At 43.8% G+C, this 26,541-nt stretch overlaps 1 protein-coding gene across 1 annotated transcript in view; it reads right to left on the bottom strand.

The window, feature by feature from the left end:
* Nucleotides 1–25,202, bottom strand: part of LOC308280317 (uncharacterized protein) — a gene marked incomplete at its 5' end in the record, with an annotated part of 36,990 nt that extends 11,788 nt beyond the window's left edge. The window contains 12 exons of the mRNA XM_080720579.1: nucleotides 831–1,112; nucleotides 2,906–3,047; nucleotides 4,616–4,752; nucleotides 6,967–7,169; nucleotides 7,782–7,917; nucleotides 11,911–11,983; nucleotides 12,290–12,435; nucleotides 15,768–15,936; nucleotides 21,951–21,981; nucleotides 22,512–22,567; nucleotides 24,605–24,635; nucleotides 25,166–25,202. Coding sequence (XP_080576705.1) covers nucleotides 831–1,112; nucleotides 2,906–3,047; nucleotides 4,616–4,752; nucleotides 6,967–7,169; nucleotides 7,782–7,917; nucleotides 11,911–11,983; nucleotides 12,290–12,435; nucleotides 15,768–15,936; nucleotides 21,951–21,981; nucleotides 22,512–22,567; nucleotides 24,605–24,635; nucleotides 25,166–25,202 — 1,443 coding nt within the window. The remainder of the gene's footprint in view (nucleotides 1–830; nucleotides 1,113–2,905; nucleotides 3,048–4,615; nucleotides 4,753–6,966; nucleotides 7,170–7,781; nucleotides 7,918–11,910; nucleotides 11,984–12,289; nucleotides 12,436–15,767; nucleotides 15,937–21,950; nucleotides 21,982–22,511; nucleotides 22,568–24,604; nucleotides 24,636–25,165) is intronic.
* Nucleotides 25,203–26,541: the final 1,339 nt, after the last annotated feature.

Raw genomic sequence — 26,541 nt, 5'->3', positions numbered from 1 at the left:
TAAACGGGAGATATAATGGACCGAAGTCAAGTTTCCTTTCTTTTTGTGCTGAGTTTATTTGGTGATGATGTATTAAGCCCCTGCACTACCTGTAGTTAGGCCAGTCACAATTATTATATATTGGCTTTATCACAATTTGAGATATTCGGAATTCTTTTTATAATTGTGTTTATCATAATTTCTTTGTATATTTAGCTTATTTATCTTCAAAGCCTAAAAACCAAACAGAAATGTAATTTGTATTCATGTTCCAACGACAAAAACTAAATAAAATTTGATAATTGCAATTATTTGTATAACAAAGTAAAATGCAGAGTTCCCACACATCTTTACCAATTCATTTCCAAAACGTTTCCAGAATATTTAACCCGATTTCCAGGACTATATAACAATAATTCAGCTCAATAACGAGTCGCTTACTCCTATGCGCAATGCCTTAAGACAGGTAGTGTATGCCAGTGGTTCTCAACCTTTTCAGGCCGTGACCCCCGAAAGAATCATATTTGAACGGCACCCTCTACTAAGAGTAGAGGAATTTTGTATAACACGGTTTTATTGTGAAAATAGCCGATCTACATGTTGTGAGCATGTAGATCTGCTATTTTCACAATTTCTGCCTCTAATATTTGACAATTTGACCAATGTTGAATTTGTCATTTCAGAGGTATTAACAAAATCAATGCATAGCCATTTTTACTGGACTTTCCAGGACCCTTGATCAATTCCAAAACTTTTCCAGTACTGGAAAAATATTTGTCTAATTTCAAAATATTTCCAGGAATTTCATGACCGTGGGAACCCTGAAAATGTCATAATGGTGACAACCCTACCTGTAGTGTCTCAAAGCGAACATGGTTGCCGACGGGGCTGGCCTCTGCATGGTACTCCTGGTCAGGGTACGTGTAGAGGAGGAAGACCCTCTTGTAAGCCTCCACCCTGGGCTCCAGGAAGAAGACCAACAGAGCACAGGCTCTGCACATCTCCAGGTCGTTGGGGAAAAGTCCAGCGATGGTCTTGCAGATCAGGGACTTGGTGAGGACCTCACAAGGAAGACAGGACTGCAGGGCCTTGGTGCACAGCTCCACGCAGAACTGGAATCCATCTCTGCCCAACTAAATATTGACAAAATGAAACTATGAGTAGGAGCTGTGAAACATGCAACTACGCTCAATACAATGGCTCCTAATGGCCTAAATGAGGAATTCAACATCAAACCATTCTTGTGACCTTTAATATTTTTTTAACCCATTTAGGCCTAGAATTATTGAATGCTTTAACTGTTAAAAAATAGCAGATATACAAGCTCACAGCCGCGCTGCGAGCTTGTAGATCTGCTATTTTTGAAAAATCGTGAAAATGTGTGCACATTTTTCAATATACATTTTTCAAAGCAAACTTTTGTGACTCAAATCTCTGCTTCTGGGGGGTCCCTGGAACAACATATTTTGTGATGGGGTCTGTGGCCAAATACATGTAGTTTTGGGTTCCTTGACATATAAAAGTTTGAGAACTGCTGATTTAGAGGAAGGATTTAGAAGTCGGGTCAAAGATAGGGTCAAAGATATTCAAAGACCTTACACACGTTTTCAAGATTTTTCAAAAATAGCAGATCTACAAGCTTGCAGCGCGGCACTCGTATATGTGCTATTTCTCAATAGTTAAAGCATAAAATAATGGTTAAAGTGGTTAAAATCTAACGCGACTCGGGCACATTCCAGGTATTTGAGAGTTAACATGGTGTACTGTACAGTATTCTGGCTGCTGATAACGGATGATTTCCTTCATACTGTATTATATTTACCAACTCTCTGGTAACTTTGTGGTTTCACTAATTGACCTGCATTTGTTCCTTGTTTTTTGTTTTGAATTTTTGTATTGAAAGTTTTCAAGTGGCATTTCTCCCTCGGCTGAATGGCAAGATTTCACCAAAATGTTCATGATTTGAGCCATTTTGTTCAAAACAGACTCAGAACTTTGGAAGCCAATCATAGGCAATCAGAAAAAATCTTAAGGACACCTTTAGTTTAATGATTATTAGAGACACTGATTTGCGTCTTTTTTGGACAATCCAAAAATATGTTATTCACAAATCGGGCCTACTCGTGGCGCTACAACAGGTCCATGTGAAACATTTGTGGCAGAGGTTCTGCTCTGGCATCCACTAGTGTGTGCACAGTTGCCATGATCAAGCCAACGGTGCCAGAGATTTGCTGTCCACAGAAGTACAAGCAGACGGACGGACAGGGTGCAAAACTTAAAAATAAATCTGCTTTAAGTAGCATGTTAGGGGTCAAACTAAGGGTTTTTCATTATTCTGAATCCATCGCAAGCATTTGCTTTTCACAAAAAACACGCCTTAAGGCTTGGGCTAAAAACGTCCATAGCCAATTTTACAAGTCATCAAAAAACAATCTGTGTTTGGAGCAGTTTTTAGCCCTAACGTACCCGTGGATTCGCCGGCTCGGATCCCAATTCTTTGGAACCATGCTACCCTCTATCTCGGGAGTAAAACTCTTGTGTGCATCTGCAGCACGCAAACTGCTTTGCAAGGGTTTGTGTGTGTGACTGTGTTGTCTTGTGTTGCTGCTTGATTTTGGTCGGCGACCAGGTACATGGGCAGTAGGATGTGTGTGCATCGCCTCGTGGGTACACGAGAACGTGCGCATGATGCATGCCGCCTACAGGCTACAATATCGGGAAAATGGACAAACATTTTATTATTATGAGAAGTGGAGACACGTGAAGGTGGAAAAGTGGAAGGTTGCCGAGCCAGAGCCATTATTGATTTTTGTAGCTTGTTTGGGAGAGATTTTACAATTGCTTGCCCCCATCAGCATATACTGTATACAGGCTGGTGGGATAAAGCCTTGAATTAGGTAGAAAGATACTTGTTTCCATATCTCACCTCTTCCACAATGACTCTGATGAACGGGAAGATTGAATTGACATTGGTGGCAGACAGCATCAGCTCATGGCTCTCCTCGAGTAGAACTTGTTTGGAGGTTTGCAGCCGCATATGTAGTTTACTCCATATGAAGACAAGGTCACTGTAGGGCATTAAGAAAATGATGATGGTAAATACTTCCACTACATGCAGCAACATTAGACTACATTAGACACAGACATAAAATTATTATTATTGTCTATGATTTATTATTGTATGATTTTTATCAAACGCCAAATAGGGATGGTTAACTTCTTTTCCTCAAATCTAGGCATGGGCACTGTTTAAACCGTTCTGTGCCAAACCATGCACAAATGGGAACGCAATTGGATCAGTCGTTTGCACTGCTCAGAACAATTGTGGCCGTGCCTTGGTCAAAGCCCTATGCATAACCTAGCTCCCAGGCTTTTGCAAGGGGTTTGTCATGTTATAAAATAACAATGTCTGTCTCTGTTCTAAGCACTAAGCACATGCTAAATTTCCACGCCGAACAATTCCCTGAAGCCAAAATGACTGGTGAAGTAGACTTCTTTGTGATCATTCACACACCACATCGGTAGAATCTCCAGTCATGGTAGAAATATTTATTTGTCTGTCCTTGTGGGACCAGAAATGTAATAAAACACAATTTACACCACCTGGTGTGAGACGCAGTAGCTTACCTTGGTGCTTGTAATAGAAGAAAGTACTACACACACTTAAATGACAAACATAGTTCTATCCTCTACTCCTGCCTCACATATCTTTTGTTCAAGAATTGTACAAAACAACGATGTTGGTGTTGCCATTGTTCAACCTTGCCAATTAGAATGTCGGAATTCACCAAGGTTAGACTGATTCCACTGATATGTTTTGTGTCTGTGTCATGTGTTTATTGTGTTAAGATTGTAGAAAATGTCATTTGTATTCATAATGTTCCAAAGTTTAATTATTTGAGCAACAATTAATCGTCAACTTAAATGTCATTGACAGTGACAGCCCTACATTAGGGCATTCATGAATAGTGATTTTTTGTATTCGAATTATTATTATTCGACCTCAAAGTATTCAAATGGTCGAATATTCGACAGGACTGGCCAAACTGTCAAATATTAAGTAAGCAAGAGGCGAACATAATGAAAATAGCAGATCTACATGCTCACAACGCCTCGCAATGTAGATCTGCTATTTTCACAATATTTATCTGCGGAACCGAGGCACATTAAATGTAATACCTACAATCTGAGTGCTTGTCAGGGTGGGGGTCCCCAGTTCAAATATGTTTATTTTGGGGGTCACGGCCTAAAAAGGTTTGAGAACCCCTGGTATAGAGCATTAACAAATTCATCCACCAGGGGCATTTACAACTCATTCTTATGACTTCCTATCTAGCCAAGCTTTATAAACTATATATTTTAGAAACTATAGAAAAAAAAAAAAATACTATAGAAAACAATAAAAAAAATAAGCGATTATTCGACTTTGGTGAACAACTTCGAATAGTGACTTTGATATTCGAATATTTGGTAAATGCCCTACCCTACATACAATAAAGGGATTCTCATTCTGATGTCCACTGATCGCGATGATGCCAGGCATTCAAATGTATATCGTTTTGTGTGAAATACTGCCTTCATGGTGTGACTGGCCCTTTAGTACGATTTGTGGATTTCTATTGACAGTAAAACCTACCACAAGTGGTCCATGTCTCCTCTTCGGAGCTGCTGGGAGAGGAAGGCTCTTGTGAGGGCCAGTAGTGATTCATCTTTTTCATCGTTCTCCATATTACAGATGATGTGAACAGCATCTTTGCCATTAAGATCAGCCACCTGAGGGAGAGAAAAAAAGGCGGTGAAATCATTGCCATTACATCATTCAAGTCCCATTCTGAGCACATGGGTAGCTATGTGAATAATGTGTAATCGCTACAGTACTTTAAGTCCCAAATTTGATGTCTGCTGTGTTGCATGTTTTTCTACACTGTCCTTTGTCCTGCCTAAATAAAGCAGACTTGTATAACAAATTAAATAAAAGTATGTATAAGTCAGTGGTGTCTTTTATGAGTTGATTTCATTAAAAGATGTGATGACACCCCCAAAGAATTAACATTATGAGACAGTAGGTAACGTGGTCTTTCTACAAACTGTCTGAAAACGGAGCGAGTGACTGCGTGGTATACTTCGTCCGTCGTACGGGACCGCGCATAGAAAATTGCTGATTTACAAGCTCACAACGTGTTGCATCCGCAACACGTTGTGAGCTTGTAGCACGGCTATTTTCTGTTACAACCACACACACGACATGCACCCACATGTTGTGTGTTGTGGGAAGAAGTGAAGTCAAGCGGAAGTTGGAATAGTCAACAGCTCCACGGTCGCTCCAGGTGCCGGTACTTAGACCAGGGGTTTTCAAAGTGGGTGACGGGGCACCCTGGGGTGCCGTGACGGCAGTCCAGGGGTGCCACGAGATAATTTGATAATAGGTGGAATTTATTTGGACACTTAAAAAAATATTTAGTATCATAGTATCATTTTAAACCTGAAGTACCAAGTTATTTTCGGTCAGTTCTAACCAAAATGGCTGTTATCTCAATGTTTTCCTCGCAACCATAATCGCTAAAATATGCTATAAATATAAGGTGCTGGGAGTGAAAATGATCAATATCGTCACGGTCAGGCAAAAACCTTGTATCTCCAAGTTTCAAATGTGTATGTTTTTTGGTCAAATAAAAGCCCTACTTCATCATACAAAAGTGTCACACAAGGAGTGAAAATAGCCGATCTACAAGCACACAACGCCTCGCAATGTGAGGCGTTGTGTGCTTGTAGATCGGCTATTTTCACTATTTTAAATTGTTTTTAAAATAATACAAAAAGAGAAGGTTTTGGACATACAAGGTTTCCACCCGACAACGACGATTTAATGTAGGGGTGCCTCGGATGAAAAAAATAATATTCATGGGGTGCCCTGAGACAAAACAGTTTGGGAACCCCTGACTTAAGACAAACTAGACAGCAGGACACAGCTGCTAAAAATGTCCATAGCATGAGAGGAGAAAAGTGAGACCCAGGATACTAATCTTTGACCGCTTGTTTGTTGAAAGCTTTTACATTTGTAGCGGTAAATATGCCATGATTTATTCCAGAATCTTTGAGCTCTGGAATTTTGTACAGCTCTAACTGCTAGTTTAAATTTTTTCATCTGGAGGTAGAGGCCGCTGCGTGACGTCATCCAACAATATTAGCCAAACAGATTTTCCTTTTTTTTGGCGTGTCATAACCACTTAATCAATGCCAAGCTCTGCGGGACGGATATACAGCCAGACAGAAAGTCCGATGTAGGAGCGGTTGGCACCGCTCAGAATACTTTAACCATTACTACTTTGGAGTGTGCTGTTAACCCCAGAGGTTACACACACACACATTTTATCAAATCCAATGCTAGACTGCACTAAATGTACACAATTAAAATAAAAAATTGAATTAGTTTTACTCAAGACAATTGACTTTTCTCAGAAAGAGAGGGGTTTCAGAAAGCAACAAGACATGGTGTAGATACTGGCTGCCAAGTCACGTTGTATGGTTGAGACACGTTTTCATTGTATTCAAATCGTAAGCAAAGTTGCAAACACAAATCATAACCACAATATTTATACATATCCTGGCTCCATACTTTATTTCCTGTCTCTCTACTATAGAATCAAAAACACTTCTGAAATATCTACTGTATTTGATATAATAAACCGATTTGTACTTTTAGATATTATATTATACACTACTCCTACAGATTTTGCTCTAAAATCATGCAAAGCGGTACACAGTATCTCTAAAGTCATGTCATCAACATGGATCTGTCCCATTCCCCATATTCCCTCCTGATTGCCTACCATTTGCCTTCTAAAGTTTGTGTAAGCGAACTGACGGTCGCTTATCTTCAGATTTAGGGAGTCTTACTGGTAGATAATATTAAATTATACAGTCGTCCCTCATACACATCACAGGTGCAGTGTACACATCTCTATACAACACAGTCCCTCAGCCTACCTCTTTGTTCAGAAGGTCATGCTGGGAGGTTTTGTGAAGCCAGGTGAGGTACACCTGGAGGAAGAAGTGATGTTGCCCTGCTGTGGGATGCTTAGAGCAGCACTTGGCCAGGGCCATAGCCTCGCCGACCCTCTCACAGCTCAACAGGTAGTGTATCCGCAGCTCCAACAACACCGGCAGCTGGGAGCTGATATATCTGTCCACTGGAGGAGTCAAAGAGGAGGAGAGATGTGCATTTAGTTCCATAATGGAGAACAGATGTGGCAGGTATAAAAGACGGGGTTCCCGGACATTTTTACCGATTAATTTCCAAAACTTTTCCAGAATATTTAACCCAATTTCCAGGACTATATAACAATAATTCAGCCTCAATAACAGGTCGCTTACTCCTATGCGCAATGCCCAAAGACAGGAAGTGCCAGTGGTTCTCAAGCTTGTCAGGCCGTGACCCCGGAAATAATCATATTTTAACTGGGGACCCGAAACCCTGACGAGCACTAAGAGTTGAGGAATTTTGTATAACACGGTTCTATTGTGAAAATAGCAGATCTACATGCTCACAACAATTTCTGCCTCTAATATTTGACAATTTGGCCCATGTTTAATTTGTCATTTCAGAGGTATTAACAAAATCAATAACCAACAAAATCAATAACCAAAGACAATGCATAGATATGTTTTCCAGGACCTTCCAGGACCCTTGATAAATTGCAAAACTTTTCCAGTAATGGAAAAATATTTTTTCTAATTTCAAAACATTTCCAGGAATGTCATGACCATGGGAACCCTGAAAAGATGTGTTCAACATTACAAACCTTCAGTCTGAGGTAATGTGGACTCTGTGAGGATGGACTGAAGAGTGGCGTTCGCCCATGGCCCGCCATCTTGTAAGCAATTGCTCACCTGGAGCAAGTGAACATTCTGATGCCTCGCAAGGGACACGTGACATTCCTGAAAGACAGCAGGGGAGAAAGGGATGGACTATCGTAATGCACACATTTCTTTTTTTAATCTGTATTAGTGGTGTAAAAAAGAATCAATTCAGCAATACATCACGACGCGTCATAGAATCGAATTGTTACCTGGCGACTCGTAATTGAATTGTGAGGGCAGTGCCAATGCCTGGACACCTTTACTGTATTAGGGGCTTTCTACTACTGAAATGCAGTAAGTTTCATTGGATGCCAGATGGCATATAGGCACAAGGTTTCATGTGCCAGCCAGGGGGGGGGGGGGCACTGATAGATGACGCAAACAGACACAGTCTTTGCGATTCAGTGGGGGGGAAAATTGGTCAATCGGACAAACGCTTCCAGAGTTGCAGCAGAATGAAGCTTATCAAGCTATACAGTAAAGAATGTTTGATCAGGGGAGTGCGTTTTCTCACACACCCACAAGGGGGAGCGCACACACACAAACCCACATGGTAATATCAGCATTTCTTGCCATTTTCTTTATTAAAAAAACCCTATGAGTTAAGTTCACCATTTAGTCAACACCAGTCAATAAATAACAATTAATGCCACTAATTATACATCCTGTTTCATCTTCACCCATGTTTGAAAGGTCTATCTGCCCTAGCCAATTTGTAGGGGAGAAGGAGAGAGGGGGGTTTGGCTGAGAGAGAACGAGATACAATGTGCACCAAAAGTAGCCTAAATACAAAATACAGTACAAAATAAATATCTGATTATATCTCTTTATGGGAAAACATTGAAGAAATTACACTTTGATACAATGTAAATTAGTAAGTTTTACAGCTTGTAACAGTGTAATTTTTATTGTCCCCTCAAAATAACTCACTACACAGCCATTGGCTAAACCACTGGCAACAAAAGTGAGTACACCCCTAAGTGAAAATGTCCAAATTGGGCCCAAGTGTCAATATTTTGTGTTGCCACCATTACTTCCCAGCACCGCCTTAACCCACTTGGGCATGGAGTTTACCAGAGCTTCACAGGTTGCCACTGGAACCATCTCCCACTCCTCCAGGACCACATCACAGAGCTGGTGGATGTTAGAGACCTTGTGCTCCTCCCCCTTCCGTTTAGGGATGCCCCACAGATGCTCAATAGGGTTTAGGTCTGGATACATGCTTGGCCAGTCTATCACCTTTACCCTCAGCTTCTTTAGCAAGGCAGTGGGCATCTTGGAGGTGTATTTGGGGCCGTAATCATGTTGGAATACTGCCTTGCGGCCCAGTTTCCACTCAGAACAGGCCTCATCATGGACGACCAAAGAAGTTGAGTGCACGTGCTCAGCATCAAATCCAGAGGTTGTCTTTGGAAAATAGACATACGAGTGCTGCCAGCATTGCTGCAGAGGTTGAATGGGTGGGGGGTCAGCCTGTCAGTGCTCAGACCATATGCCGCACACTGCATCGAATTGGTCTGTATGGCTGTCGTCCCAGAAGGAAGCCTCTTCTAAAGATGATGCACAAGAAAGCCCACAAACAGTTTGCTGAAGACAAGCAAACTAAGAACTAAGGACATGGATTACTGGAACCATGTTCTGTGTTCTGATGAGACAAAGATAAACTTATTTGGTTTAGATGGTATCAAGCATGTGTGGCGGCAACCAGCTGAGGAGTACAAAGACAAGTGTGTCTTGCCGACAGTCAAGCATGGTGGTGGGAGTGGGAGTGTCATGGTCTGGGGCTGTATGAGTGCTTCTGGCACTGGGAAGCTACAGTTCGTTTGGCAACATGTACTGTGACATACTGTGTCACAGTACTGTGACAGTGAAGCAGAGCATGATCCCTTCCCTTCGAAAACAGGGCCGCAGGGCAGTATTCTAACATGATTACGGCCCCAAACACACCTCCAAGACAACCACTGCCTTGCTTAAGAAGCTGAGAGTAAAGGTGATGGACTGGCAAAGCATGTATCAAGACTTAAGAGCATCTGTGGGGCATCCCTAAACGGAAGGGGGAAGAGCACAAGGTCTCTAACATCCGGGAGCATTTCGCTGTCACTATGTGTCATCTTTTCGACACCCAAACCCAACCTCCGTGGGGTGAGTTGCTAACCCTCCTGACGCTCCTTTGTCGAAATGACGGTCGTTCGAAAGAGCAAGATTTCCCCCTAACATCCACCAGCTCCGTGATGTGGTCATGGAGGAGTGGGAGAGGGTTCCAGTGGCAACCTGTGAAGCTCTGGTGAACTCCATGCCCAAGAGGGTTAAGGCAGTGCTGGAAAGTAATGGTGGCCACACAAAATATTGATACTTGGGCCCAATTTGGACATTTTCACTTAGGGGTGTACTCACTTTTGTTGCCAGTGGTTTAGACATTAATGGCTGGCTGTATGGTGAGTTGTTTTGAAGGGACAATAGAAATTACACTGTTACAAGCTGTAAGACGGACTACTTTACATTGTATCAAAGTGTAATTTCTTCAATGTTTTCCCATAAAGAGATGAGAGGGGTGTACTCACTTTTGTGAGATACTGTATTTCCTGTTGATTAGATTAACCCAACTGGATGTATCTTTCATCTTTCATTAAGTCTCTCTACACCTACCAGTGAGGGACCAGCAGACTCACCCTGGAACCAGGGGAGGGTACACTCATTCTCATTTAGTATGAGAATGAGAAACGGGACATCATCACAGAATCCCTTTGATGCCCATAAATGGAGATCCTTGATGTCATCAATATTAATCCCATATCTAAAGGCTACTTTTAACCAAACCGATTCGGCCGCGAATCGGCGGCGGATAGCGTCTGTTGCCGAACGGGAGCTCATCGTCGGGTTTTCGGCAGCGGGTCGGGAACGTTATCGACCGAAAACTGGAAAACTGGACATGCTCAGTTTTGTTGAGTCGCCCCTCGCCATCGGTAAGATTGATTGAGTTGTAGAATAGTTGCTACTGCTATAAAAAAAAACAAGCCAAAATAAGCCAGATACATTTTCCCGTCGCATACTTTTACTAAATACCATATTCTCAATCTCCACTCTCAATTCCTATTCCAATCTGATCCAAAGCAAAGCTAGTAGTAGGCTAGTAATAGTGCAGCAGCTGCCCGTGTTGTTGTTGTTTTTTTCTTCTCCTCTGCACGGAGAACAGTCACGTACAGAGTGCCTCCAGGTTCGGTTGCCAGATTCTGTGAGTGAAATAAGCGACCAGGTCTAGCCCAAAAGCCGCGACCAGTTTCACCTCTGAGCTCTATTACATTAGTTATTTTATACAATAATGTTGAAAGCAAGGCCAAATAAGCAACTACACTTCAGAAACAAGCCCAAACAAAAGCAACCCACAACTAGTAACATTATAGGAAAACAGGATCAACGTTGCTTATAACGAGCAGACCTGGCACCACTGCCATACAGTAACTACAGTCGGCGTCGTCTGAAAAAATAAATAAGTGCTTAGTTTTTTGCAGTTCTTTGCAGTCTGTATACAGTCGGAAGGAGTCTCCTGTAGGCTGTTTGGTGTGGAGACACCTTAACAGGACTTCATATGGGAATGCCCATATATGGAGGCACCTGCCACACAAACAGAATCCATATATGGCCAAGACAGATGGCCAAGACAGCCCACATCTGTTCTACAGACAGGGATCTCCATGTGCGGGCATAAAAGGGATTGTATGTATGATGTCAGATGTCATGGACGTCATAGGACTTTCACATAACGAATAACTGAGTAAGCATGTTTGGGGTCTCACAGCATATCTCCATATACAGTACATGGATCTCCATATGAGGTTGGCAGGGGTCTGTCTCCATATATCGTTAACTGGTCCGATATACATCACTGGCCAGATGGCCAAGACATGGCGTGACCTCTCCCTTTAGGTCGCTTATCACCCTAAGGCGTTTTACCTGCTTATACTTAACATGGTTTGTATGTAAGGGGCAAGTGTGAACAATGACAGCTGCTGTCAAATCCCTTCATAGAAATACAAACACAAAAACCAGAAAATAAATGGTTTGAAGCCTCACCTGGAATGTAGCAGTGAAGTGTTTCAGTGGATCCTCATTCTTTTCAAAAAACAGCAAGAGCTCAAACACACTCCTGTGAGAGAACAGAAATCCTATAAATTTATCGCAGCAGGGAAAAAATATTTTTTGAAATGTGCATCCCTATTAATACCAATAGAGCAGTGAAGTCTGACGTCATTTACCCATCCTACCTCCCCGACAATATCGCACAAACCGTTTGTTTATTTTTGGACCACAATGCTTATATGAGAAGATTTTAAGATGACCCAATGTTATTCACCATAGAGAAATTACTTCTGTGAACCGGGGGATGAGCGAGTCACGTCATGACTTCACTGCTCTATAGTCCTTAACAAAGGCCTCTGCCAGGGTTACTTACAAGGCCAAACTGCTGAGCATGTAGTGTACATCATCGCAGCCTACTGGAAAGAAGAAAGAGCCTCGAACAAAGTAGCAAAGAGCGATCTCAAATATCCTGAGTTGAGGGAGTGGAGTCTGCCATTGACATGTGTACTCCTCCACCAGCTAGAGAGAGAGATGGAGAGAGAGACATCACAAATGAATTAAGAATACTTGAGAGTTAGGGAACAGCTTCCATTATAATGGATGGTGTCACTAACACCGCTGACCACAAAAATGCATACTGTACTAGTAAGGTGAGTATTGGTAAGTATGTGTGGTATTTGTTAGTTTTCCCACTGTGCACATTGCACAATTGTAGCACTCAAGCTCTCCATTCACACCCAATATTGCAATATTGTAAAGATACAGAAAAGAATATAAATAATAGCCTTCACAACCGACATTTCAGGTACAGGATCAACTTCGTCAGGCAAACCCAACCCACCTTGCCCGATTAAGCCTGTGGTGGTTGGATTAAGCCTGTGGTTGTCAAACTGTTGCAGCAATATAAATTATGGAGCTTAATTCGTTTTCTTTAGTCCTGTGACTGTCTTTAAGGATCCAGAAAGGTTACAGTTGGGTCTCCTGTGATGGTTCGAACCCAGTCCTCAACCATTTGTACCAGAAGACGTCCTCTGTATTTAGTCCCCAATAAGGGACAAGCTAGACCTGGGCTGGTAAAATAGGACACTGGGGTCTAGACTAGAGGACAGTAATGGGAACCACCTAAAAGTCCTTAATGTCCCATTTTATCGATGTACCGATGAATATATTTAGAGATGGACCGATTGCAAAATTCTTGGCCGATACCGATCCTCCGGTTTTATGAAGGTCTGACCTGCCAAAACCGATTTTTCCGATACCGATTTCTTTAGCTATTAGAACTAGAAAATAGGGTTGCTCAAATACCCTTTTTTCAGGCCAAGTAGGCCTACAAGACATACCGCTACTTGAATTTGAGTACCAATAAGCTAGAACAACACTAATGCCAAATCAATCACAATAGTACAATATCCAAAAACACAGACAATATCCAGTCTAATATGACCGTCTGTTTTTCTTTTCTCCTTCTTTTTGGAGACGACATTGACACAGGATTATTGAATATATCCTTACATTGGAGTAATCAGCACCATCTGTATTCTGTAGGCTGTCACTAAGTAGACTGGCTGCTACTTGCTAATGTTTACTTTAATCACAGGACCAGAGCATCATGCTGTGCAGTGCCATAGACACAACTGGCATAAAACCGGTTTTATGTCAGTGACCTGCCGATCACCGATTCGGCCGGTTTGATATAATACCTGCCGATTTTTGATATTGGCCGATACCGATGTCCATCCCTAAATATATTCTCAAAGTACAATACTGACCTGGGACTTTAACATTGCCACAACTCAAAAGTTCTGTCCAACCACCAAATTCATGTGTTATCATATGCAGCCATTGCTCCATGTAGACATCATGGACAGCACTGCCAGGCTGATCGGGACAGAGAAAGGTTGATACTAAAATGTATTCTCTCCTTATTCTCGTCTCTGAAAAAAGCAATTTTAGTATGAACATTTTGGGAATATTGTGTGACTTGTGATGATCGGGTCCAATATTTAGTTCAGTGACCGTGGGGCTAATGAATGGTTCAGAAGCTGTGTTCACTGTTCACGTTCACTCTCCCATTGGAAATGAATAGACTCCAACCTGCTTCCAGTCTCCTAAAGAATGTGTCAACCTACTTCACACAGATAGCGTGTCTTGCTATTTCCACCAGTCTACAGTACGTCCTCCTGGTGGGTGCTCCTCACTGGTAGGTGAGTCAGTAAGATACAACAGCAGTGACAGGTGCATAGCGTTGTTCCGACGTCACATTGTTCAGACTATACCTAATCCTAACCTTAACCTCAGTAAAACTGTCTAAACCTCACCTCAAGCCTAACCTCAGTAAAACTATGCCTAACCCTAAGTCTGACGAATTCAACATCAATTTTCCCAGCAGTGACAACAATACAGACGTGTGTGTAGGAAGGAATCAATTGGCATGAACTGACTAAATTATCATTAGCATCATTTTTGATGTCAAGTCAAAGTTAAATAGTTAGTTAAATAGTTAAGCGCAGCTTCAACAGTAGAAGTTTTAATAAGTGAGCAACAAGTAATTGTAATTGGATAATTTGTCAGCTGTTGGACAACATTGTAACATGACAATGGTATTGCAACATCATTTTAACAATGATAGAGTTGGTGCTGAATTCCACTTCTCTGTATGACAAGGCTGCCACCAAATTCCCCCAATACAACATTAGTATCCGACAACTTCGATGACACATGAACAACCTTGTTGTTGCTAGCATAACAGTAACTAGCATGACTACTAGTTTAATATTTGATATACGTTTATTGAACTCATATGTATGGTTGTTGTTGCCCAGAAACGACTTTGCTTGTTGTACTAATACTATGCTAACCAGGTGAATGCTGGCATAGCTTAACAGTTAGTTAGTCTAATAATTAATTCGTTTTCAAAGTGGGTCTGGGGACCCCCAGGGTTCCCTGATGGAGTTCCAGGGGGTCCCCAGTTAAATGATAGTTAGGAACCAAATGGGCCCATTATGGCTATGTAACTCAGAACGGGTCCATTTGGTTCCTTTTGTACACGTTCAGTTACATTAACATTGATTTGACAACATAACTTGTGGTCAACGAGATAGAAATGCCATTAAATGGGGGGTCCGCGTAGCCTGACGCATGTCAAACTGGGGGCCCTTCCTTAAAATGTTTGATAATCACAGCTAGAGCCGTAAACATCTTCTCCTCTGGCAGGTCTTTTCAAATGGGGGTCCGCGGGCTTAATAAGTGTCAATTCGGGGGTCCTTGACATGAAAACGTTCAAGAACCACTGTACTACATGTTTACGGAATTCGTATGGATGGTTGTTGCCCAGAAACGACTTTTGCTTGCCTTGTACAACTGCTATGCTAACCCAGAAGGCTAGTGTCAGGCTAGCCGGACAGTTAGCTGTAGTAGTGGTCAGTCAGTTGACTAATTGAACGGTTAACTGTCACTAACGTGCCACGCTAACGACTTATTTGACAGTCAGCGACGCGTTCAGCTGTTGTTGTGACCCAAAACACCACATAATATATGGAATATCTCCTTATCAGTGGGATTAGCTCCACCTGACGGCTAATGTTATGCTTCAGACTTCGTGTGTAGCTCAACAATAATAACGACGCACGCTGACAGCAAAACATGACGTGATATCCAAAAGGGGGGAAAAGTTGAAAACGTGTTTTCTTTTGGCATAAGAGCGACGTGGTGGGGGCGAAAAAGTCTAAACATTGAGGCTAAAAAAAACACGTTAGCCTTGTCTTTTCTGGGGGAGGGGAATCTGGAAGACTTGGTGTTGCAACGGTTTTTGTTTTAATGCGTTAAAAAGCCGTGCCTCTGGACGGTCTTACCTTGCGGAATTCGGTGCAGAACGTCTTGCCGTCCACCTGCACCGCGTGAGTCGAGCAGCCGTTTTTAAATAAACTCTGAAGTTGTTTCTCGAAGGCGTCCAAGTCGAGTGCTCTGCCCTCTTCCGCCATACTGCTTCTGGAGCCCTGCGCGTAGACTGGCTGCTGCTGCCTGCCATGGAACACAACAACGACAGGAGTCAGGACTACAACGTGACGTGAACGTAACGTAAGTTCACGTAGAAAACGTAACGAACGGCGTACTACTTGTGTCGGGAGACGTGATTGGATGAAGCAAGCGGTGCTCAAAGTGGGGTCCGGGGACCGGCGTTCGGTTCAGGTTCAGGTTAGTCTCGCGTGGCCAGACGGTTGCCTCCGCGATTTGGTCAAATGCTCCCAGCATACAGTCTGGCAAACCGGCGAAGAAACGATGAGTGCGAGATAAAGCGGATATGACGCAACCGCTCCCTTGGTGCAGTAACAATAACATGTCCTAGTGGAAGCGTTATGTCTCCTTTCAACATTTCTGGGGGCTTTATTTCGTCTTTCTCTGGTGTCATTGGTGTTACCTCCATGATGTTTTAAAACGTTTTCTTAAACTATACACTCATAACAATAATAGGCAGCTCGAATGACTTTGTCTGAGCTACTGTGTTTCTGTTACGTTTCCAATGGGACTACAGTTCAGTGCAGCAGTGGCTACTTCCGATACTCGCCGTTCGGGAGCTGCTCTTCCAGACTCTATATAGCATTCGGAGATTGTGGAATAGTTGTCTGGCTACGCGAGACTAGGTTCAGGTTAGTCTCGCGTAGCCAGACAACTATTCCACAATCTCTGACCAAATCGCGGAGGCAACAGTCTGGCCACGCGAGACTAGGTTCAGGTAGTCTGGGATCACTTCACTTTTCGGGTTTGTAACCGGTCTGGAGCGGAAACCACAAAACGTCATGTTGTAGTACTCAAGGACTACAATTTCGCCGGAAATATCCACCGGAAACAGTTTTAACCCAAAATAATTCCCTTGCGCTCAAGGACATACTTTTAGGGCCTACCTAATAAACTCCTCGATGCGGAGTAGTTTTGCTTTTGAAAAATGTGTTTGGTATATGCATGTTTTAGTCTAACTTTTAGCGACCGGCAAGACCACACTAGCCTACTGGAGCATTTTAATAGGGATTGGGGAAACAAACGGTGGGAACCAAATCAAAGCGACGCCGCTTCTTCTAGTGGTTTCCGCGCTTTAGGCGGAAACCAAACGGTCTGTTGTGAACGAACACCAGGCTCTCTCCCGGGAGAAAGCCTGGTAGGCGAGGTTAGGTTCAGGTGGTCCCGTGTGGTCGGTCGGTCTCTCTCTCTCTCTCTCTCTCTCTCTCTCTCTCTCTCTCTCTCTCTCTCTCTCTCTCTCTCTCTCTCTCTCGTTTCAATTAGGCTACATATTAAATATTTAAATTAAGGGCTTTATTGGCATGAGAAAACATTGCCAAAGCAGGAGTGTACTGTGTACACAAATATATAATTAAATATGTAGCACATGGATGGAATGACACGGGAATGTTTGGGTTCCCAAGGCATTCAGGGCCTTGTATGTGGGTCCCCATCCATGCATATGGGTCCCGGGCGCTATTATTCCTACCGTAGGAGACGCCGTTTGAAGGAGCGCTCGTTTTATTGTCCACGACATTGCAAGCGGCGCGAAGGCCAGCGGACCTTGGTCCTGCTCTTCGCCCCCGAGCGCCGCAGGCGCGAGTGGCCGCGCGAGTTACGAAGCCGTGGTGAATGCAATCGTTATATTTATGCCCAGGCCGTAAGGCCTGGGCAAGCCCACGATAAACGCCCTGTCCAAGTCCAAGCCCACAATAAACGCATTCACACCCGCCCGCGCAGTCCAAAGGCGCTTTTCCACTGCAAGGTGGAACCAGAACTTTCAGGAACCAGAACCTATTTTTTTTGGTTCTGGTTTTGTTTCCATTGCGAACGGCCCGGTTCCAGACGAGGTTCCTGGAACCTCCTGGAACCTTTTTTAGGTCCTGCTCCTGATGTAGAACTAAACTTGAGTTCTGGGAACCTATGGGCGGGGCCAGCAGCGCTCCGGCTCTCGATTGGTCGAGCGGAGGTAACGACACCGAGGAGAACGGGGAGAAATCTCTCACAACACAACAGCGTCATTTTTTAAATCCTATTCCGACAGACAGAAACACAGAAACACTATGGACGCGACGCCAGACGACAGCCACGACACATTGGTCAAGTGAATGTGATGATAGAGGCTCTTATTTGTGTCTGGGCGGGAGAAGAAAATATCCAGAAGGAGCTAGAAGCATCCGTTCTAAATGAAAGGATTTTCAAACAAATTCCGTCGCGGTCGTCTTTCTGAAATGGGCGTCGAGTCACCGCACAAGCAGACAGACACGGTGCCAAGCACAAATAAAGAAAATGTACGTCGATAGACTGACAACAAACTAAACAGTGGAGATAAGCATTTCTACATTCGCCCGTGCATTGGTGACTCGAGTCAGCACTCAGCAGCCGAGCCATGCGCTGTGTTCAGGACACGCCTGCTTCGTATCGTGTGTGTGTGTGTGTGTGTGTGTGCGTGCGTGCGTGTGTGAGAGAGACACGCTTTTTTTCTCCATAGAGCAAAGGCAGCGTACCAGCTCAGTACAGTTAGCAGCTTGTTTGAACGTTCTATTGTTTTTTATGTTATTTTTATATCCAGAAAGTTGTAACTAAAGACGTATTTCTTACATACAGCTGTTATTTTAGATTCCCGAATGTGCTGCTGTTCAAATGACCAGCTGTTTTGTCTCAGCCTAATCAGGCTGACCAGTTGAGCTTCCCGGTTGGGTCTGGTTATATGGAAACAAAAGCAGAACTTGGTTCTGGAACTTCACGGGTTCTTGAAAGTTCTTGGTTCTGGAAAGTTCTGGTTCTGGTTCTGGCTTGGCCCTGCAGTGGAAATGCGCCTCAAGTGACCACAGCCGAGCGCTCCAGAACTCCGCTCCAGCCAATCACAGGCCGCGCTTTCTAATTCATGCACACGCGTCTCCTATGGTAGGAACACTCGCGTCCCGGGCCGGCCCACCCAGAATCAATTACTATATTTAAGTTTTTGTTTTAGGAATGAGACAAATACCAAAAAATATTAGTCCATGGTGTGACTAATCAATAGAAAAAAAGTCATTTTGGGGGTGAACTACTCAAATTCCAGTATTCGAAAATGTACTTGAGTAAAAGTACAAACGTATTGGCATCAAAATATACTTAAAGGACAACTTCAGTTTTTTACAACAAGGGTTCATATTTTAGATTGTAATTAAATAATATAAAAGATGAGTGTTAAAAAAAAAAAAAAATGTCCTTTAAAGCACCAAACGTACAAGTACTGTAATGTCCCATTTCACAAGTTCAAAGTGTAAATCTTTTGACATTTTTAGATCTACACAAATAGTAGTCTAACAGAAATCTGCTCTAGTTTCAGAAAGATCACGGGGTACGGCTCTGCTAATTCAACTGTGTCAGGCACGGGGGAGCTGGCAAACGAGATGAACCTTTTTTTCAACCGGTTTGACGAAGCTCCTGTTAGTGTTCGACAAGCTGCTGCTGGGCCTTCAGCTGCACCTTCCCCTGCACCTTGATCTCCGCTGACTCTCACCACCAAGCAAGTGAGGCGCCAACTCGCACAAATCAACACCAGGAAAGCTGCGGGACCTGATAACATCAACCCTAAGGTGCTTAAGGTTGCTGCAGAGCAGCTCGCTGTCCCCCTCACGTATCTCTTCAATCTCTCCCTGAGGACGGGGAGGGTACCACAACTTTGGAAGTCCTCCTGCATTGTCCCGGTGCCTAAGAAGACCCGTCCCTCGGTCCTCAATGATTACAGACCAGTTGCCCTGACTGAACCAATTGAGACCGGCGGTCAGTGAACACCTGGACCCCCTTCAGTTTGCCTACCAGGCTGACATTGGGGTTGACGACGCCATCACCTACATGCTCCACAAGGCATTCACCCACTTGGAAGATCTGGGCTGCACGGTCAGAATCATGTTTTTTGACTTCTCCAGTGCTTTCAACACTATCCAACCTCCTCTGCTGGCAGAGAAGCTTGCGCTGATGGGGGTGGACAAGGGCTTGGTGGCATGGATCACAGACTACCTTTCAGGCAGACCACAGTATGTGAGGCTGCAGAGTTGTCGGTCTGATGTGCTGGTGAGCAATACGGGTGCCCCCCAGGGCACTGTGCTCTCACCTTTCCTGTTCACTCTCTATACATCGGACTTCCGCTTCAACTCCAAGACCTGTCACCTGCAGAAGTTCTCAGATGACACTGTGGTGGTCAGACAGATCTCGGGTGAGTCGGGGGGACAACACGGCTGAGCACGATGGTGTGGTTAAGGACTTTGTGCAGTGGAGCGAGGCCAACCACCTCAGGCTCAACGCAAGCAAGACCAAGGAGATGGTGGTGGACTTCCGCACTTCCAAGAGAGTCCCCCCGGTGCCAAGCACCATTAATGGAGAGTTGGTGGAGTTTGTGGACAACTACAAATTCCTAGGAGTGCTCCTGAACAGTTCACTGGACTGGTCGAACAACGTGGAGGCGATTCACAGCAAGGGGAAAAGCAGGTTGTTCTTCCTGTGAAGACTGAGATTGTTTGGCGTGTGCAATAGGATGCTACAGATGTTCTACCAGTCTGTCATGGCAAGTGTCCTCTTTTTTGGAATAACCTGCTGGGGTGGCAACAACAGAGCGGGCGACACCTTTAACCTAAATAGACTGGTGAGGAAAGCTGGCTCTGTTGTTGGGTCCTCTCTGCAGGGGATGGAGGAAGTTGCCAAAGTGCGAACGGCTAAGAAGTTGGACTCCATCTTGAACAACTCCTCCCACCCCCTCCATCTTGAGATCTTCAGTTACTGGAGTAAGAGAATGACCGTTTTGTCTACCCAGGGCAGAGATGCGAGAGACTAGGAAAGTCTTTTGTACCGGCTTCTCTCAAGCTGTACAACGAGACACACAACGGTCGATTGACAAGGACTACCTTCCTAACGTAGGACGACGGTAGCCTTTTTTTCCTTACTGGAACTATATCTGCACTGACTTTGACTTTGACCTCTAAGGACCTTCCAGGGAGGGTGTTTTTGTGCGTCTTGCCACATCACCCTTTCTTGTTTATTTTTTATTCTTTTTTTGCTAGTTGTTTTTATCGCTCTGACCTTTGGACACTGCACTATTAGGTTGTGTTAGTAGTTTTCTTTTAGTATTTCTGCTTGTGTTTGACATGATGTAGAGATACTTGTTGCACTAACTAGCATTGACTGTTATGGTCACTTTGATTTGGGCACTATTATTTTTTGATAGTCGTGCTTTAAGACACTTTATGTATATATATTATCTGTTCCCTTTCCTGTTGTACTGCACTTACTGTACTCTGTTCTTGTTTTTTTCTTTTTATCTTTTTTCATACTTCTCTGTAACTTTGTAAATAACCTTATACTGCTGTGCTGCCTCTGGGCAACACATTTTCCCCCTTGGGATAATAAAGGTATCTATCTATCTATCTATCTACACCATGTTTCTGTAAGCCTATCACTTAAAATGAATTTAGTGCATTTTAGTAAGTGGTTAATACTTCCCTCTGCTGGTCAGAATGAAAAACAACTATCACCCTCATCATTCTCTATCCCCCCTCATTCATGCTACACCATGTGTAGATTTGCCAATTCACCATGATGACAGCTGCATGCGTGTGTGGCATAGTGGTATGATTTAAAGTGATTGCCAGACAACGCCACCGGTGGAATTGCGCCACCGGAAATAGTTATAATAGAAGTAGCTAGTTTAAACACCTTAAGTTACCAAGGAACACACAAGTTCGTATTACAAGGAGGCAGGCAGAAACAGGTTTTAACAAAAGTACCAAAATAGGCTTTTATTTAACAGTCCTTTAAATAATCATTCGGTTATCACTTCATTTAACAATAAGAACTGGAATGCATTCAGTGGGAATACAGACAATCAATAGCAGAGAACCAACAGTAAAACTGAGCATCTATGGGGCCAGTGCTGGGGCAATGGGAAGGGGACAGGCCGACCAACCGAAGCAATGGCATTCCCAACTTATAACAAACCAAACTGAAAAGCAAAGCAAACACATCAAAAATGGGGTTACCACAACCAGGGTGGCCGTCACCTGTCCCAGATATAGAGCCCCAGCACCAGGCCTGTAAATAGAGATGACAGTGATTCACAATGCAAGATCATATAAAGACATATAGCCTATAGTGTGTGTACTGGGATAATGAATGAACTTAAAATAGGGGTGGTGATGAAACCACACAGGGACCATATCTTCGCTCTGACGTGCAGTTCGTTAATAGGGACTCGAGTTGTTGTGGACCAGTAGTTGTGGTGAAGCCACATTCAGCAAAACCCCGCAAAACAGCAGTTGTCACCTGGTCCTGAAATAGCAGGCACAAGCGGCCGTATTAGTATTTGTTGACTAACATTCACTAGAGACAGGAACGGAGAGATGCACCATGCACATACCGTGTTTGCCTGAACAACACACTCACGTCTGCAGCGGCGGACAGCCAGACCGACTGAACAGGTGTGCGTGGCACATTGTTGCCTGCCACACTCCAGGGTAGTTTTAGTGCGAGCCTAGAACAACAACGGCCACGATCAGGTTCAAGTTCAACTTAACTTAATACATACAGGCGATCACTTAAACAGCAAAACACAATAAACATACCTTCCTTGAGGAAGTCACAATTGTAGCTGAAGCCCATCAGGCCAGCGGGAGCTGCCCTACCAAGGAGAGACAAACAGCTAACTCGCAGCTGCAAGCCATGCTGCCTAAATACAGTGCTCAATCAGGCCACTAACAAGTGGGAGGAGGATGGGCTGTGGGAACCAACGCCCATACTGCTACAATCCATCCCCCCCAATTGAGTCGTCGGCCCGACGATAACCCACCTAGCGATACCAAACATTTCGTAAGGCTCGCAACACGATAATATAAAAGCTGTAGCCCGACGGCCAGCATTGTTGGAGACATCTAGACTCCCCGGACACAACACCATTACAATTACACCGCTCCTGAAGGGGCGGGCAAAAAGTCTCTGTCCAGCTCCTTAATGAGTGAACAGGCTGTAGTCAAACCTTTTAAAACCCTGGCTTGTTCAGCTCCGCTGGAGGTGAACAAAATTGACTAGACTGAAGCCCACACAGAGCCAGCCATCGAACCTTTTTAAAACCGACGTGTTCAGCTCCTCTGGAGGTGAACACAACTGACCAGACTGAAGCTCACTGTGAGCCAGCCAAACATTTAAACTACAACCTGTTAAACTCCTCTGGAGAAGAACAAAAGTGAAAAGACTTAACTTATGGAAGCACACTGAAGTGCGCGGACTGACTGAAACCCCACGGGCCAGCCATCAAACAGTTTTAAAACCAGGACGTGTTCAGCTCCTCTGGAGGTGAACACAGCGAACCAACTAAGCCCATTGCGAGCCAGTCATCGAACCTTTTAAAACATGACACATTCAGCTCCTCTGGAGGTGAACACAGCGAACCGACTAAACCCATTGCGGGCCAGTCATCGAACCTGTTAACTATAACCTGTTAAGCTCCTCAGGAGAAGAACACAACTGGAACTTTATTGGAAGCACACTGAAGTGCGCGGACTAACAAACTGAAACCCATTGGGCCAGTCAACAAACTCTGGCTGTTCAGCTCCTTTGGAGGTGAGCAAAACTGACAACTCAACTATTGAAAGCACACCTGAAGTGCGCGGACTGAAAACTGAAACCCAAAGGGCCAGTCAAACTTTAACATTGACTTGCTCAGCTCCTCTGGAGGTTAACACAATTGAAACACTATGACTTGCTCAGCTCCTCTGGAGGTGAACAAAACTGGAAGGACTCACCTATCCTACATGGGGGAGGGGGACGCCATTGGGGCCTACACTCCCTGGCAAAATGGCCGGTCTGTGTAAGCCATTTTAACTGCTCCTGCTGTCTTTTAAGCATTGTCTGCACCTCAGAGGAGACAATACTACTACCTGGCTGTGCATTTCTCGGTTCCTGTCTCGATGAACAATCTGCCCTGTGCTGAGCTACCAGCTCAGCCTCCATAGTGGTACAGAAATGTAAGACTTACAACCAGATTGAATACACCCAGCGAGACCAGGGAAGTGGTTTAGTGGCCCAAAGGTCCCCTCTCCTCCACTGACAAACTGCTGCTTTGCTGCAAAAGAATAAATAAAATACAAGTCAATACCCCACACAACAACTCCTCCCCCCCACACAACAAATTGACAAATATAAAAGGAATAGGAAAAAAATAAGAAATAACCATGTTTCTGCCTTTGGTTTGTAAATCCTGCCGACCCACGTCAAATGTGGCATAGTGGTATGATTTAAAGTGATTGCCAGACAACGCCACCGGTGGAATTGCGCCACCGGAAATAGTTATAATAGAAGTAGCTAGTTTAAACACCTTAAGTTACCAAGGAACACACAAGTTCGTATTACAAGGAGGCAGGCAGAAACAGGTTTTAACAAAAGTACCAAAATAGGCTTTTATTTAACAGTCCTTTAAATAATCATTCGGTTATCACTTCATTTAACAATAAGAACTGGAATGCATTCAGTGGGAATACAGACAATCAATAGCAGAGAACCAACAGTAAAACTGAGCATCTATGGGGCCAGTGCTGGGGGCAATGGGAAGGGGACAGGCCGACCAACCGAAGCAATGGCATTCCCAACTTATAACAAACCAAACTGAAAAGCAAAGCAAACACATCAAAAATGGGGTTACCACAACCAGGGTGGCCGTCACCTGTCCCAGATATAGAGCCCCAGCACCAGGCCTGTAAATAGAGATGACAGTGATTCACAATGCAAGATCATATAAAGACATATAGCCTATAGTGTGTGTACTGGGATAATGAATGAACTTAAAATAGGGGTGGTGATGAAACCACACAGGGACCATATCTTCGCTCTGACGTGCAGTTCGTTAATAGGGACTCGAGTTGTTGTGGACCAGTAGTTGTGGTGAAGCCACATTCAGCAAAACCCCGCAAAACAGCAGTTGTCACCTGGTCCTGAAATAGCAGGCACAAGCGGCCGTATTAGTATTTGTTGACTAACATTCACTAGAGACAGGAACGGAGAGATGCACCATGCACATACCGTGTTTGCCTGAACAACACACTCACGTCTGCAGCGGCGGACAGCCAGACCGACTGAACAGGTGTGCGTGGCACATTGTTGCCTGCCACACTCCAGGGTAGTTTTAGTGCGAGCCTAGAACAACAACGGCCACGATCAGGTTCAAGTTCAACTTAACTTAATACATACAGGCGATCACTTAAACAGCAAAACACAATAAACATACCTTCCTTGAGGAAGTCACAATTGTAGCTGAAGCCCATCAGGCCAGCGGGAGCTGCCCTACCAAGGAGAGACAAACAGCTAACTCGCAGCTGCAAGCCATGCTGCCTAAATACAGTGCTCAATCAGGCCACTAACAAGTGGGAGGAGGATGGGCTGTGGGAACCAACGCCCATACTGCTACACGTGCATTTGATTATTTTGACTATGCAAGATTTCTGATCTGTGTGTGTACAAACAAGGAAAGAGGTGTCTCCTCTCGATGGGAAATTACATGTACTGGTCTGGTACACGCATCCTTTATGAGTGTATGGTGTCAGGGCAGAGAGAGTAGTTTGAAAGTAGTGTTTGTGGTGTTAAAGACAAAGGGAAACACGTGGGTCTCTACAGCATGATATGGCTGTAGCTTACACCGATTCTACAGCAGAGCAGACAGACAGACAGAGAGAGGTAGTAATCCTATTATTATCATAAAGCAATCTAAAATGTTTAAGTGTGCTTGCTGCTGAAAGCTCCCAGGTAAAAAGCACTCCAGCCTGCATAAATGCAGACCATTTAGCAACAGATTGTGGTGGTACTGGGCAGCTCCTGCTTCAGCTGACCTCCTGTTATTTCATATATCCTAACCCCACCTGTAGTCCCTGAGCCTGGCTAAGAAGAAGATTGATGAGCTAATAGTGGCTGAGCAGCACAAGAGAACCATCCATCACTGACGCCTTTATAAGGCATCTCTCAAAAGGGGATATGGGCCAGCTCAGTGTCCTGCAGAGGAAGTTGACCGCCAGTGTCCGTCTGGACTCTGGAGATGGTGCGGGGCAAGGAAGAGGAGGCCTGCATTCACATGGAGGGGCTTACCAGAGACGTCTTTTCAGCAGTCAGATGTCAAGTCAGACCAACACTTATGCTGCATTCACACTACAGATATATAGTTGAACGTTTTGCTTGCTTGGTCAATGTTATCTCAATGGAAACCAGCTTTAAAGATACAGGAAATACACAGAACAAAGCTTTGAAAGCTTTAAAGCTGGTTTCCATTGAGATAACATTGACCAAGCAAGCTAAACGTTCAACTATATATCTGTAGTGTGAATGAGGCATTAGCCTTATTTATGACTTTGTCTATTCAAAAATCTACAACATCTGCTATTTTCAAAAAGATATGTTCATGTTTTTTAAAGAATATGATTTATTTTTTTGCCTATAATGACTTTCGCAAAATAGGAACGCCAGCTGACACTTTTCCACAGTCAGGGCTGTTGACATAATATGATCTTAATTGTATTTATTATTGTGATGTGATAAACCTTTATTGTGACGTGCTGAACCGGAAGTACTGGCTGTTGATTATAAAAAGCTGACTTAATAAACATCACTCGTGTT

The sequence above is a fragment of the Nannobrachium achirus genome (assembly GCF_963921795.1).
Source record: "Nannobrachium achirus genome assembly, chromosome: 24".
In the NCBI taxonomy this organism is placed as follows: Eukaryota; Metazoa; Chordata; class Actinopteri; order Myctophiformes; family Myctophidae; genus Nannobrachium; species Nannobrachium achirus.
The sequence above is the reverse complement of the archived record's forward strand: the minus strand, read 5'-3'. Positions and strand labels throughout refer to the sequence as shown.